Genomic DNA, 14440 nt, shown 5'->3' on the forward strand with positions numbered 1-14440 from the left:
TTGGATAGAACTGGAGGTCTTTATGTTAAGTTGAAGAAGCCAGACTTAAAAAAAAAAAATACTGTGTGATGTCACTCATCTGTGGAATCTACAAATGTTGATCTGGTAGAAGTGAGAGTAGTACAGTGGTTTCTAGAGGCTATGGAGTATAGGAGGGAGAGATGGGAAGGGAAAGTTTGGTCAACAGACACTAAGTTGCAGTTAGATAGGAGAAGGAAATTGTGGTATGCTACTGCACAGTAGGGTGCCTTTAATAGTAATAATGTACTACTGTAGTAGTTATAATATACTAAATATATCAACAAAGTTAAAGGATTTTGGATTTTTTTCTCTGAAGTGATAAATGTTTTATGATTTTGATATGATTATTTTACTGTGAATATTATACAATGTGTACGTGTACCAAAATATCAAGGGCATCATATAAATATATATCTTTATGTTAAATTTAAATAAATAAGGTGGTACCCAAATATTGGCAATTTTAACTGCATAAAATATAGCTTTAGTTTGAGTCACAGAATAAGGGAAAAAGAAATTGAGGATAAGTAGACTTTCTGAGTATATGATTATGGAGGTGGCATTTTTTAAACCACAACAGAGTCCAAATTATATAGAGGGTGCTAAAGTGAAAGAGATACCTTATCCTGAAAAGAAAGTAAATCAAATAATATAGAGCCTACAGCAGGTCATTCAGTGGACACTGATGAAGTATAGGGGATGGCCATTTCAAGGTGAGAAAGCAAACTGAGGCCAGGTGCAAATACAAAGGCATGTCCCTGAGGTAGTAGTTGACAGTGATGAAGATGGGGAGAATCAAGTACAGTGGGTGGCTGACACGTCACAGCCCGGGAGGGTAGTCTAGAAGCACTTGCACCCTTTGAATTTATTATGACATGTGGAGGGTCTAATTACTCACATAGTACTGCATTCTCACTTAGGGAAGCAAACAAAAAAAAAAAAATAAGATTGTAGCAATCCCTGTGTGTTTGCTGTTGTATAGCTCACTGATGACATTGGCCTGGGAGGGGAATCATTTAAGGCTTGGTGTCTTGCTCCTGTTTGCATGTCTCATACTTAGGAAAAATTGTGTAAGGAAATACATGGTAAGTGCCCTAAGCAGAAATATCTTCTTGGTATCAAAGAGTTTAACTTGTTTCTAGAATGACTTTTCTGTCTTGTATTCCAGGGACCAGATGGACCTCGTGGTGAAACAGGCCCTCCAGGACCCCAGGGCCCCCCTGGACCTCAAGGACCAAGTGGTCTGTCCATTCAAGGAATGCCTGTGAGTTGTGTGCAAACATTCAGAAGGGTTTCATCCACTTTTCCATGAGGTTAAAAAGAATGAACTTTTGTCTTCTGTGCTTTGATAGTGATCCTCAGTCCCTTTGAAAGTAATGATTGATTGAGAGCCTATTCTCCAGTTATGTCCTTAGCCACCTGGTTTGTTTTTCTTTTCGCTCATTGTTGGAGGTCTTTTAAATACAGGTGCGTGAGCAGGGAATAAGAATATCCACAAACTACAAATTTATGTGGAAGAAAAATATGGCTTACCATGTATAGCCTGTTTTCTTGTTTGGCTAAATTCTTAAGTAGAAAAGAACAAATGTTACACAAATTTAAGTTATTCGTTATTTATTTTTAGGAATTTTGGATGTACTTCAAGAAAGCCATTTATTCATGAGCCTAATTGCAGCTGCCATCACTGCGCAGTCCGTTGAGTGGGAGTTTTAGATTTAGATGGTGTATTTATAGAGTTAACATTCCTTTGAAGAGCTATTCTGAACCATTGAAGACAAGTGTAACTCCACTCACTGATTCTCATTAATCTTCTATAGGGATCTAAATTTAAATAGTAAAATAATAAAATATATAATAAAATAATAAGATATAAGCTTAAATAATAAAATCTGTCTCTAATTAATATTTGAAGAATTAGATTGTTTTAGCAATCCATCTGAGATGGTATTTCTGTCTCGTTAGCTGAGAGTTTTCCCCTACAGAATTACTTTTATGTTTTAGAAAGTATCAGCATGCAAGTTTGTATAATCAAATGATTATAAATTATAAACATTGAGGTGTTACTACTTTTTAGGTTTTGTGTTGGCTTTTCTATTCTTATATTCTACTCATGTTTTTTGAGCCAAAATAAAACCAAATCTACATAGGTATGATATTTTAAAATCTAAAGTATAAATAATATGGAAAAATCAACTCTCCTTCCCATGTATTTAGGGTATTTGCTTAGCGATGTTGGACTGTGTATTCTATGTTGAAACTATTCTGGTGTTTAATGTTCAGCTTCACAGGAATGTTTACATAAATGGCATAGCAAATGTGAGGAGTGAAATATGCTCTTTTGGATGTTAGTGTTAAAGCAATTTCATGTTGAAGCATATTCTACGAGTCAGAGCAGGGAGAAGAAAAGACTAAGAATTTGCTTGTGTGAACTTAACTCTCTGTACTTTTGGATATTCAGGGAATGCCAGGTGAAAAAGGAGAGAAAGGAGACACTGGCCTTCCTGGCCCACAGGTATTATTTTTAATATTTTTCAGTCTAATGCTATTATTGGCTCTAGAGTTTTGCCAAGGAAAAGAGGCTGTAGTTTCTGAAGTCAGCTGTGATTTTGGTACCAAATGGCTTCCATATTAGAGACTATGTGCCTGTATTCAGTTGCCTTAAGCCCCATACGAGACCCACACTGATGCTCTGCAGGAAAGCTCTAGTGCGCCCTGGGGTTGGGATAGTGGTGCTAAGGTTCTCTTCCGTGGACAACTTTCAGGACTGAATTCTATCTAAGTCATCAAGGTTCACCATTTTGCTTATAGCTTTGTTTGGAGGCTTTAACTTGTTTCAGGGAAGCTGAATGAAACTGACTGCTTTCTGTGAATCTGAATTTTCGTTTGTCTTCTACCTAGGGTATCCCAGGAGGCATAGGTTCACCTGGACGTGATGGCTCACCAGGCCAGAGGGTAAGGACCCGCCCAAGGATGCTTCTGATTGCTCCTTAGCAAAGTAGACTTCTCATCCAGTCTCTATTGGCTGTTGGCAGTTTCCACATTGGGAAGTCAAGCCAGTTTCTGTATTTTGTTTTCTCCTGTCTAGCTACATTATACCTACCCTGTATCCGTTTTCCTTCAGTAAAATATCCTGTGTCCATTACTTTCATCAAAACCTGGAAACTTTCATCAGACCTTCCAGACTACCATGGCGCTTTCTGAATGTTCTCATTATGTGAATATGGTTCTTCTGAATTTGGGCCACTGATTTAGATTTTTCTAATTCTTTCAAATTCTTACATCATGAGGCCAAAGGAAATCAAGAATTATGTGAGTTAAAATTTAAGTAGAATGAATGTCTTTACATAGAATCTCTATTTATTTAGTGTACTTCATTTATCTGTTCTTTTAACCTGTTCAAGTCATCAGCAATAATATCAAGCATAAATATGGTCAGGGATGGACCATATTTATGCATCTAGCATTGAGTTGACAAAGTTTTCTGAGTCAGGTTGGAGCCTCTTGTTTTCAAAGAATTTACAGTTTACTGAGAGGAAATATAACTTAAATGAGAAACTCTATTACGTGCTATAATGGGGGCAAAGCCCTATGAGAACACAAAGAAGGGATAACCAAGCCAGACTCGGAAGATTGTGGAGTGCTTCCCAAAGGAGTTACCGTCTAAGCCGAGTCTTCACGGAAAGAGGGAACAAAGCCAGGAAGGTGAGGAAAGGAAAGCTATCACAGAGAATAACATACAAAAGAGGAGCCATGAAGAGAAGGTGGGACGTTTCCTGTGTTGTACATGGTTTAGTGTGGCTGAAGATCAGAGTGCAATGTGCGTGTGTGTGTGTGTGTGTGTGTGCACTCACACACTCATACACGTGTATGCATGTATTGCTTAGATAGGAGAAGGTTGTCAAGAGAGAAAACTGGAGAGGTAAGCACAAATTCAATAAAAGCATCTGTTTTTTTCCAGGTTGAGGATTTTGAAAGCAATAGGAAATCATTAAATTTTCTGCAAGTAAAAAAAAACCCTAATCTTATCATTTAAACCTTCACTGATTTAGACATATGAGCAGTTCTACATTTTCTCTTAAGACCGAGTTACATAGAGTGACAACCTCTTAGATCCAATCTAATTAAGGACAACACAGTTGGCGTTTCCTGATGTTTCTGGTACAGCTTACCCGCTAGGTCAGCAAACAGTTGCCTAGAAGACTCATTTTTCTATTCAAACACCGTCTGTCTTTAGCTCAGGGTAACTATACTGCCTAGGAATAGGAACTGTTTTTCCTATAGAAATGTGGATGTGGGGTCTTAAATCCTTTCCACTTTTTTTTTTTAATTTTACACCAAACTTTGATTTGCTTAAAATCTCAGTGTAGTTTCTGTTCATCAAATGGAACTTTTCTGTAAAACATGGTTAGATAAATGAAACTGAAAAAGGCCTTTTTTACTTTCTATAAAAGTTAGATTATTGTAAAGCTCTTGTATATGTGGAAGGAGTATGTAGCAGTATTTATGTTTCTTGGCAAAGGGCTTCGGCCAAGATCCTGTGTGGTTACACACCTAGATTCTTTCCTGATTCCTGACATTCTGAAAACAGCAATTCTGGAGATTTGGTTCAGTGAGTTTATTTGATTTACCTATGCATGGAGTCCAGTCTTGGCAAAGAACTCCAAAATCAAAAATGTTGGATTAGTGTTTGGATCATTTGGTTTTAGAATTCTTTCTTTTGAAGCCAATATACCAGCCTGACCCTTACATAAATATTTTGCTGTGCCTACAAATGTGTTGTGTTCTTCTATAGAATTAAAAGCAGTAGGGCTATAAGAAACTGACGAGATAGCTGTGTCTGGATTTAAATTTTCCTTATCTCAATATGGAACTAAAACATTCAGGGTGCATCTGATTCTTTTGAAAACTTTTGGGATGGAAAGACACTTTCTTTTTTTTAATCTGGGCTTAGAGGATACTCATTCCTTATAGAACCATATTTTTTTATAAAAGAAAAAATATTTTATGAATCATTTGATTGTTTTAGAAAAGATATTTGATGGCAGTGCTATTCCAGTGTATGTCTCAAGGGAATGTCGTTCACATGGGGTAAAACACAGTGATGCCCTGGAATGGTGCAATATGGCTGCCTTGCTTGAGAGAAGAGGTGTGTGTGTGTGTGTGTGTGTGTGTGTGTGTGTATCACTCAGCCATATCCTAATTGATCACATACAATGTGCCATGTATTATGCTCAGCCTGGAAAGAATTGTCCTTTTTTAAGATTCATTTATTTATTTGAAAGTCAGAGTACCAGAGAAGGAGAGAGAGAGAGAGAGAGAGAGAGAGAGAGATTGATTGTCCCTCTGCTTGTTCACTCCACAAATGGCCATAATGATCAGGGCTGAGAAAGACCAAAGCCAGAAGCCAAGAACTTCATCTGTGTCTCTCATGTGGGTACAGGGGCCAATGATGTGGGCTATCTTCTACTGCTTTCCCAGGAGCATTAGCAGGGAGCTGGAATGGAAGTGGAGCAGCCAGGACTCAAACCAGTTGCCCATATGGGATGCTGGCACTGCAGACAGCAGCTTAATCTGCTGCGCCACAGTGCCAGCCGCGAGAGTTGTCCCTTATTGCCTGGAGAGAAGAATCTAGAAGAGGAGAACATGTCAGTAATTAAGAAGGCAAATTGTAGATCATTTGCCAAGGAGAAATGGAAGGATGCCATGGAGTCCAAAGGGTGCTTATTCCCCTGGACCAGGAAAGCCAATGAGTCTTCTCAGAGAAAGAAGTCAGGCAGGGTAGGTGAAAACAGTTGCTTAACTGGTTCTGATCTTCTGAGTCGGGTGATCTGGGGGCTTAAGGATAGAGAAGATCTGAAACAACTAGATAGTTACTTAGCAGGGCCATAACGGGGGAGGCCCAAGACCTGCTTTCATGGTAGACAGATATGGGCCATGGAGCATCCTGCAAGACGGCTCCATTGGAGGTCTAGTCTCTCTGGTTAGGTGGTAGGAGAGGAGGAACTGCTGAATGGGTACCAAGGACAAACACCTCATGATTATTCCTGTTTTGCCTCAGGACATCCAGAAAGGCAAGGCTTCATTGAGAGAAACATAATAAAAACAACAGCAATTACAACCATGCCATAAAAGAGCTTGGAGGTGAACAGAGGAGGATGCGACACTACAAAATGCATGGGTAGCCACTTCCAGAAAGCTCTGCAGTTCAGCTTGACTTTCTAGGGAATCGGGAAAGCAGAACTATGTTTTTTCTTCGTTTTGAGCACTTAAATATCTTGATGTTGCTGGGTCTACATTTCTCTTGATCATGAGTGAGTAAAACCTACTGTAGGCAGAGGAGGCTGCAGTATTTGTGACGATGTTCAATCAGCGCTTCTAACTCCCCAGACTGAAGAGCCAGTGAGTGAGGTGTGCGATTCCTTACTGCTCCTTCCCTCTTTTTCATCTTTGCCTGCTCGTACTGACAGCTGAGAACTAATGCCCAAACCTGCCATCAGCTGGACAAGTGGAAGGTTAGCACTGAAGATAGTGCCAATGATACCTCTGAATTTGGCCTGGAAGGAGGGAGACCTTCACAAATAGTAATAATTGAAAAGATGGAATAAGTCCTCTTCTGGTGTTTCTGGCTTATTCTGTCTTTTCCCAAGGGGAACTTGTGACTCTTGGAGGCAGCTCTTATTCAGCTCTGGGCTTGAGGCCATAAGCAAGTCCAGCAAAAGCTGGATTTCTTCACTGAACAAGTTCCTGTCCCTCCTGGGAAGCCAAAGGACCGCAGCGCAGGTTCACACTTTAAAAAGCAACAGTGAACACTCAGGTTGGAAAGCGAATGTCTTTAGGCATCCACTTTTCCTTCTGAGCCCTTCCAACCAAAAGATTCTGGTCTCCTCTTTCGTGTTCACTGTGGATCTTGTCACCTCCCTCTTGCTTCATTTCTTTTCTTTTCTTGGTATCTGTAAGCTCGGGGCCTAGTAGGTGATTTTTGAACTCTTCTGATGGAAAGTGGATTTGTCCTCAGTAGACATCCTGGTGGTCCTTAGAGAAACCATAGAGGAGATACAGAGTCAGAGAGAGAGAACTGACAGCAAAAGAAAGAAAAAGAAAATTCAACAGTTTTTCTAGTTGAGGATCACTTATATCGAAGACTACCAGTAGAAATGTTCAAATTGTTTGTTTTCCAATTCTTTTTTTTTTACCTTTTATTTAGTAAATATAAATTTCCAAAGTACAGTTTATGGATTACAATGGCTTTCCTCCCCCATAACTTCCCTCCCACTCGCACCCCTCCCATCTCCCGCTCCCTCTCCTATTCCATTCACATCAAGATTCATTTTCGATTCTCTTTATATACAGAAGATCGATTTAGTATATATTAAGTAAAGATTTCATCAGTTTGCACCCACACAGAAACACAAAGTGTAAAATACTGTTTCAGTACTAGTTATAGCATTACTTCACATTGGACAACACATTAAGGACAGATCCCACATGAGGAGTAAGTACACAGTGACTCCTGTTGTTGACTTAACAAATTGACACTCTTGTTTATGGCATCAGTAATCACCCTAGGCTCTAGTCATGAGTTGCCAAGGTTATGGAAGCCTTCTCACTAGTCCAAGTGATCAATTTCAGTTCACAATTGATCACACTGATAGGTCTAAGAGTCAAAGGGATCACACAAACAACACTAGTGTCTGCTAATACTAATTGATAGAATAAAAAAGGGAGAGAACAATCCAACATGGGAAGCAGGATACACAGCAGACTCATAGAATGGCACATGTCCTAAACAGCACTCTGGCCTCAGAATTAGTCCTTAAGGCATGCGGATCTGGCTGAAGAGCCCATGAGAGTATTTTAGGCAAGGAAAGCCAAGACACTCTGGGAAAAAAAAAAAAAACACTAAATACACTAAATGAAAGATCTCTGTGAGTGAGATCCTAGTGGAAAGAACGGGGCCATCAAAGAAGGAGGTACCTTTCTCTGAGGGGAGGAGAGAATTTCCACTTTGACTATGACCCTGTCTGAATAAGATCGAAGTCGGCGAACTGTTTTCCAATTCTTAAGATGGTTATATAAAATGTCAAAGAAACAAGAAATGAAAATGACAAGGAGGTATATTTCTATGACATCTGAAAGATAGTGATGCTCCCGTGGTGCACAGTACATTCATTTTTAAGATCCAAGTAGACTTAATTTGGAATGTTTCCTTCCCTCATGCCACAACCACAGCCTTCCTGTCTCATGTATAAAAGATGAAATACTTAAACAATTTCCTGCATCTGAATCCTGCAGAACTTGTGAGGGTATTGGGATGCAAGTTGGCCCTGTGGTGAATGGCCTATACTTTGCTTAGTCAGACCTGAGTTTCAACCCTGGACATGTGACATTGGTTCAACAAATGTTTCTAAGACTCACTTTTCTTAGTTGTAGGGTAAAAAAAAAATTGACTCCTTGGGGTTGTTCTGAAGATTAATCCATATAAAGCATTTCTACAAAGAGTTCATTTTTAGCTAGCATTATCAGTATTTACTATTCTCTAGGAAAATCCTAATGAGTTAGGATATTTTCTATTTATAATGCCTATAATTGATATAAGATGTCTTGAAAGATTATAAAGCAAAGCAGAGAAGTCTAAAGAGAAAGTAAGTGAATTCTACCTTGAAAGGACACTTGAAATTTACTTCTTTATTTATATGCGTGGCTTTGATGTTACACAAAGGCCATATTGTGATGAATGATCCTGTCTCATCAAAGGTGAATTAGACTTAAAAGAATATACTTGAGAAATTGAACTTGACTCACCTCTCTAGATTTAATTCCTATTATAAATGTAAAGCAGTGATGAGAGATCCATAACCAATATTTTGTGGAATATTAAGGTCTGTGATAATTATCCCTCACAGCATCTTCCTCATAAGAGAGGAAATGTAATACACCTTCAAAAACTTGGTGGAAAGAATGAATTAATTTTCTTCTTTGTGGGTCTGCATGGATTTTCATAAAATCCCAGGAAAACTTTCTCCTAGTCAGCCAGAGTGATGATAGTGTATGCAATTAGGATTTGGCAGATTAACTTAAGAAACTAGCAATGACTACCATTTTTATCGAATATGCGCTTTAAAAATGTTAGGTTTTCTAACCTGCAGGATAACCAGGAATATGAGTTACTGTTACCCTGATTTTACAAGGAACCTGAAACTCACCAAGTTGTTGGAACTATAAAATGCCACACAGAAACTGTAGGAGCCAGCATTCTAATCCAACACTACTCTCTTTCTCTCTACCAAATAATGTTAATAAAGATTGCTGGGAGATTTTGTGACTGTGCAAAATCTTCCACAAAGGAGATATTTATTAAAAAGCGGGACTTGATGCTAAAGATGTCTTACCCAGCATTTTGGGCAGTAGGATCCTAGTTTCTTAAGTAAATATTGACACTACACCCATAAATTGTTTTCTTTGATCACTTTCCACCTTTACATGGAGAACGGCATATCTACACACTTCTGAGAAGACAACAATGGCTGGGTCATTTTGTTCTGTGTTATCACTGGCTTTAAAGGTGCTGTTGCTGTTGGGGCACAGACGTAATGCAAACAATAACATCTGAGTTATACTCTGGCTCCTATACTGCTGGATCCTAAACAGGGCAGATTTTTTTTATAGTTCTTTTTTTCCACAGAAACCTTTTATTTAAGCTATACAAACTTCATACATTACATAAATAGACATTTAGAAACACAGCGATTCTTCCAACCCTACCCTCCCTCCTACCCTGATACCATCCCTCCTCTTCCTTCTCCTATTTCCATTTTAGTTTTTTACTAAGATCTATTTTTAATTAACTTTATACACTTACAATTAAGCAACTTAAACCATCAGCTTGTTTGATGTTTTGCTTTTTTTTTTTAAGATTTTTATTTATTTATTTTAGAGACAGAGTTACAGAGGGAAGGAGAGACACAGAAAGGTCTTCCATCTGCTCTTCACTCCCCAGATGGCCGCAATGGCCAGAGCTGGGCTGATCAGAAGCCAGGAGCAAGAAGCTTCTTCCTGGTCTTCCACCGGGTGCAGAGGCCTAAGTGGTTGGGCCATCTTCTGCTTTCCCAGGTACATTAACAGGGAGCTGGATCAAAAGTGGAGCAGCCAGAACAGGAACTGGCACCCATATGGGATGCCTGTCTTTAGGTAGAGGCTTAGCCCACTACATCCAGCCATAGCCCCTTGCTTTATTTTTTTAATGTTAATACAGATTCCTGGAATTCATTCTCAGAAATACACATATCAAAGATTTTAAGCGTAACTTAGAAATGTACAGTCTAAAAACTGCTCAGTGATTGTGATAACTAGCCAGCTTATAGAATTGCTGCAATACAATAGGGTACTACACAAACTTTCTGGAAAAGGGAAATTAAAAGCTAAATTCATTTTGGGTGCAAAAAAAATTGAAATCCTTGTATAGTTTTTGATGATATGCATTTTTCATTAACTTCTTAAAGACCCTGCATATATTGTAGGAGTCCTAGTATATGTTAAAGTAATTCTTTGACAGAATATTGCTAATATTTTGTGACTGAATTCTTTGAAGTTATCGCTGAAGACTAAAAATATACACGTTGACTTTTATACATCTATTTAAATTATGTGTAAAAGTGTACATGTTTAAAATTGTGTTATATATGAATATTTATGTATACATTTTTGAGTGTGTGTTTATATCACTAAAAATATCAGGCGAACCAACTGGTATCATCCATAGGGATTAATCTTGGATCTCCAGCCTGGACCAGTGTGCAGTCTGTGGCTTTTTGCTACTTGGCCTCTTAATCTGGTGGCGGTTCTTAATTCTTAGCTGCAAATAGCGGCCTTATTTCTTATGGCTGACTGCCACACTGCTCCACTCTCAGGAGGTCTAGGCCTCACCACAAGGTTGAAATTGTACTTCAGGGGTTTCTTCAAGCATTTTTCCAACCCTCATGTATGTGTGTCTGTCCCCTTTCAACAATCTCATCAGGTATCAGCTGCTTACGGATCCCGTTATACCCGAGTGCAGTGTTCGTTGGAGAACCTTAATAATTGTCCATATTCCAGAATCTTAAGGCTAGTATGATTTACCACTGCAGAATTCAAAGAAGCCATGGATGATGAATAGCTATGTCACTATTTCTGGTAGCTACATAAACCTAGGTGTGCCAGCTTTTGACTTTAATTTCAGCTCAATATTACTTGTGAGTAGGGGGATTTCATCCTTTAGGTATAGTAGGCACAGTACCTGGAGACTACAAAAAGTATTAAGAGCCAACTAAAAAAAATGCTTAAGACTGAAAAAAGCATCTATAATATGTATTTTCTCTAGCATAAGGAAAAGAAACTGAAAAAATGTAAATGAATAAATGTTTTTTAAATGTGTATAGAACATACGCTTTGCGAATTTTAGTCATAGTTATATTTATTGTTCATTCAAATATTAGTGATTCTGAAAGCAAATTGTAGATTAAATTTTGTTTTGCTGCTAAATCATAACCTGTAATAACTTAATAAATTGCTCATAGCCAAATGTTTTCACAAGGAAATTATAAAAATTCTTTTAAGTTTTTATAGCAAAAATTATTTTTAATGTGGGCTGTGGGTCTGTATTAATATTTTCAAGTGGAAATAGTGAAAAGGAAACAAATACCTGTAGATATTCATATGATAAAACTTCACTGTGAGCAGCTGATTTTATGTACTTTACACAACATTTACTTGGCTGAAGTGAATTTCTCTAATATGCTGTATTTGCTTTTATGCTATTGTTTAACCTATTTCCTAATATTCAATCTGCATTCCTTAAAGTTTGTTTTTCCCCCAGAAACCTTTAATTTAACCTATATAAACTTCATGCATTTCATAAATTCAAATTTAGGAACATAGTGATTCTTCACTCCTACACTGCCTCCCACTCACACTCCCACCCTTCTTCCTCCTCCCTCTCCTATTCCCATTCTTATTTGTTACTAAGATCTATTTTCAACTAACTTTATACACTCTTTAGAAGTAAAGAGTTCAACAAATAGTATTTAAAAAAAGTTCTTCAACAGTCTAAACAAGGGCTGTTCAAAGTCATCACATCTCAAAGTGTCAATTTCACTTCTATAGATTACATTTTAGGTGCTCTATTAGCACAGATCAGGGAGAACATATGGTACTTGTTGTTTTGGGACTGGCTTATTTCACTAAGTATGATGTTTTCCAATTGCATCTAATTTGTTGCAATTGACAGGATTTAATTTTTTTTACCACTGTGTAGTATTCCATGGTATACATATCCCATAATTTCTTTATCCATTCTTCAGTTGACAGACATTTGTGTTTATTCCATATCTTAGCTACTTTGAGTTGAGCTGCAATAAAGTTTCTGAATTTTATGCGGATACTTAATTCATAAGCACCCAGCTCAAATTGGCTCCTTGATGTGATAATTTTACAATAGAAAGTTTTGGGAAATGCAAATGCAGTTTTAACATACTGAAAAATGTTCAGTGAACATTGACTATAGATAAATCGAATCATAAAACTAGAATTTGGAGTCAATTATTTTACACCATAAGATGCAGCCATTTTACAAAATTTTGTCCACCAAATTTGTTGTTTTCCTATTAAAAAGCTGCTTCTGCTGATACTTGTCCTGAGATGAAGAGGGGGAGAAAGGGTGTGAGCCCTGCCCTTGTAAGAGATGACCAACCTGCCCTTGCTGGGCAGTAGGCTGGTACTGAGTGTTGTATGCATAGGGAGATCATTGCAGAGAGCTGTTTGTCAGGTCCGTGCTGCTATGACAGACGCTCTGGAAGATTTACTGTCCTCCATGGTGGGCTGTGTGTGGTTTTGCAGTGGCATGTGAACAATGCAGTTGTCCTACTTTAGTCTGTTTCATGCTGCTGTAAGAGAACACCTGAGATCTGGTAATTCATAAAGAACAGAAATTTATTGTTTCATAGTTTTGGAAGTGGCAAAATGCAAGACTGAGGGGTTGCAGCTGTTGAGGGCCTTCTTGCTGTAATAACGTGGCAGAAGGCATTCATGGCCAGAGATAAAAAGAATGCAAATTTGCTTTTGTAGTGAAACTACTGCTGTGATGACATTAATCCATTGATTCTGCTCCTAGGAAAGTACCCGTAAGATTGTATTGGGATGAAAAATTACTATAGTTGTAATGATCTGGGACTGTTTTAAAATTGAATGCATTTTTTTAAGATTTATTTATGTATTTACTTAAAAGTCAGAGTTACACAGAGAGAGAAGGAGAGGCAGAGAGAGAGGTCCTCCATCCGCTGGTTCACTCCCCAGATGGCCGCAACAGTTGGAGCTGCGCCGATCTGAAGCCAGGAGCCAGGAGCCTCCTCTGGGTCTCCCACATGGTTGCAGGGGCCCAAGTTGGGCCATCTTCTACTGCTTTCCCAGGCCATAACAGAGAGCTGGATTGGAAATGGAGCAGCCGGGACTAGAACTGGAGCCCATATGGAATGCTGGTGCTTCAGGCCAGGGCATTAACCAACTGTGCTGCAGCGCCGGCCCCTAAAATTGAATGCATTTTAGTGAAATTGACATCTTTTCATTTGATTGTCATTTATAGCCCTTCACTCTCTTCCTGATGAACTAAGGTCTTTTTACATTTTATTTGTTGAACTCTGGATTTAAAGATATATTTATTTATTTGAAAGGCAGAGTTATAGAGAGAGGAAGATAAAGAGAGAGACACACACACACAGAAAGGGGGAGAGAGAGAATCTTCCATCAACTGGTTCACTCCCTAAATGGTCACAACAGCTGGAGCTAAGTCGATCCGAGGAGCCAAGAGTTTCTTCAGGGTCTCCAAGTGGGTGCAGAGGCCCATGTTGGGCTATCTTCCACTGCTTTCCCTGGCACATTAACAGGGAGGTGGATTGGAAGTGGAGTAGCCAGGACTTGAACCAGCGACCACATGGGATATTGACATCATAGGCCACAGCTTTACCCGCCACAACAATGGCCGCCAATGTTTTTTTTTTAACTTTTATTTAATAAATATAAATTTCCAAAGTACAGCTTTTGGATTACAATGGCTCCCCCCCGCCATAACTTCCCTCCCACCCACAATCCTCCCAACTCCCACTCCCTCTCCCATTCCATTCACATCAGGATTCATTTTCAATTCTCTATGTACAGATCGATTTAGTATATATTAAGTAAAGATTTCATCAGTTTGCACCCACACAGAAACACAAAGTGTAAAGTGCTGTTTGAGTACTAGTTATAACATTAATTCACATTGAACAACACATTAAGGACAGAGATCCTACATGGGGAGTAAGTGCACAGTGACTCCTGTTATTGATTTAACAATTGACACTCTTGTTTATGGTGTCAGTAATCACCCAAGGCCCTTGTCATGAGTTGCCAA

General features: G+C 38.6%; 1 protein-coding gene across 6 annotated transcripts in view; it reads left to right on the forward strand.

The window, feature by feature from the left end:
- Window positions 1–14440, forward strand: part of COL14A1 (collagen type XIV alpha 1 chain) — a 262146-nt gene that overhangs the window by 200264 nt on the left and 47442 nt on the right. For all 6 annotated transcript variants that reach the window (XM_008255863.4, XM_002710753.5, XM_070075442.1 and 3 more), the window contains exons 38-40: window positions 1190–1285; window positions 2480–2533; window positions 2920–2973. In XM_008255863.4, the coding sequence (XP_008254085.2) occupies window positions 1190–1285; window positions 2480–2533; window positions 2920–2973 (204 nt within the window). The remainder of the gene's footprint in view (window positions 1–1189; window positions 1286–2479; window positions 2534–2919; window positions 2974–14440) is intronic.

Source organism: Oryctolagus cuniculus, chromosome 6 (genome assembly GCF_964237555.1).
Source record: "Oryctolagus cuniculus chromosome 6, mOryCun1.1, whole genome shotgun sequence".
Taxonomy (NCBI): Eukaryota; Metazoa; Chordata; class Mammalia; order Lagomorpha; family Leporidae; genus Oryctolagus; species Oryctolagus cuniculus.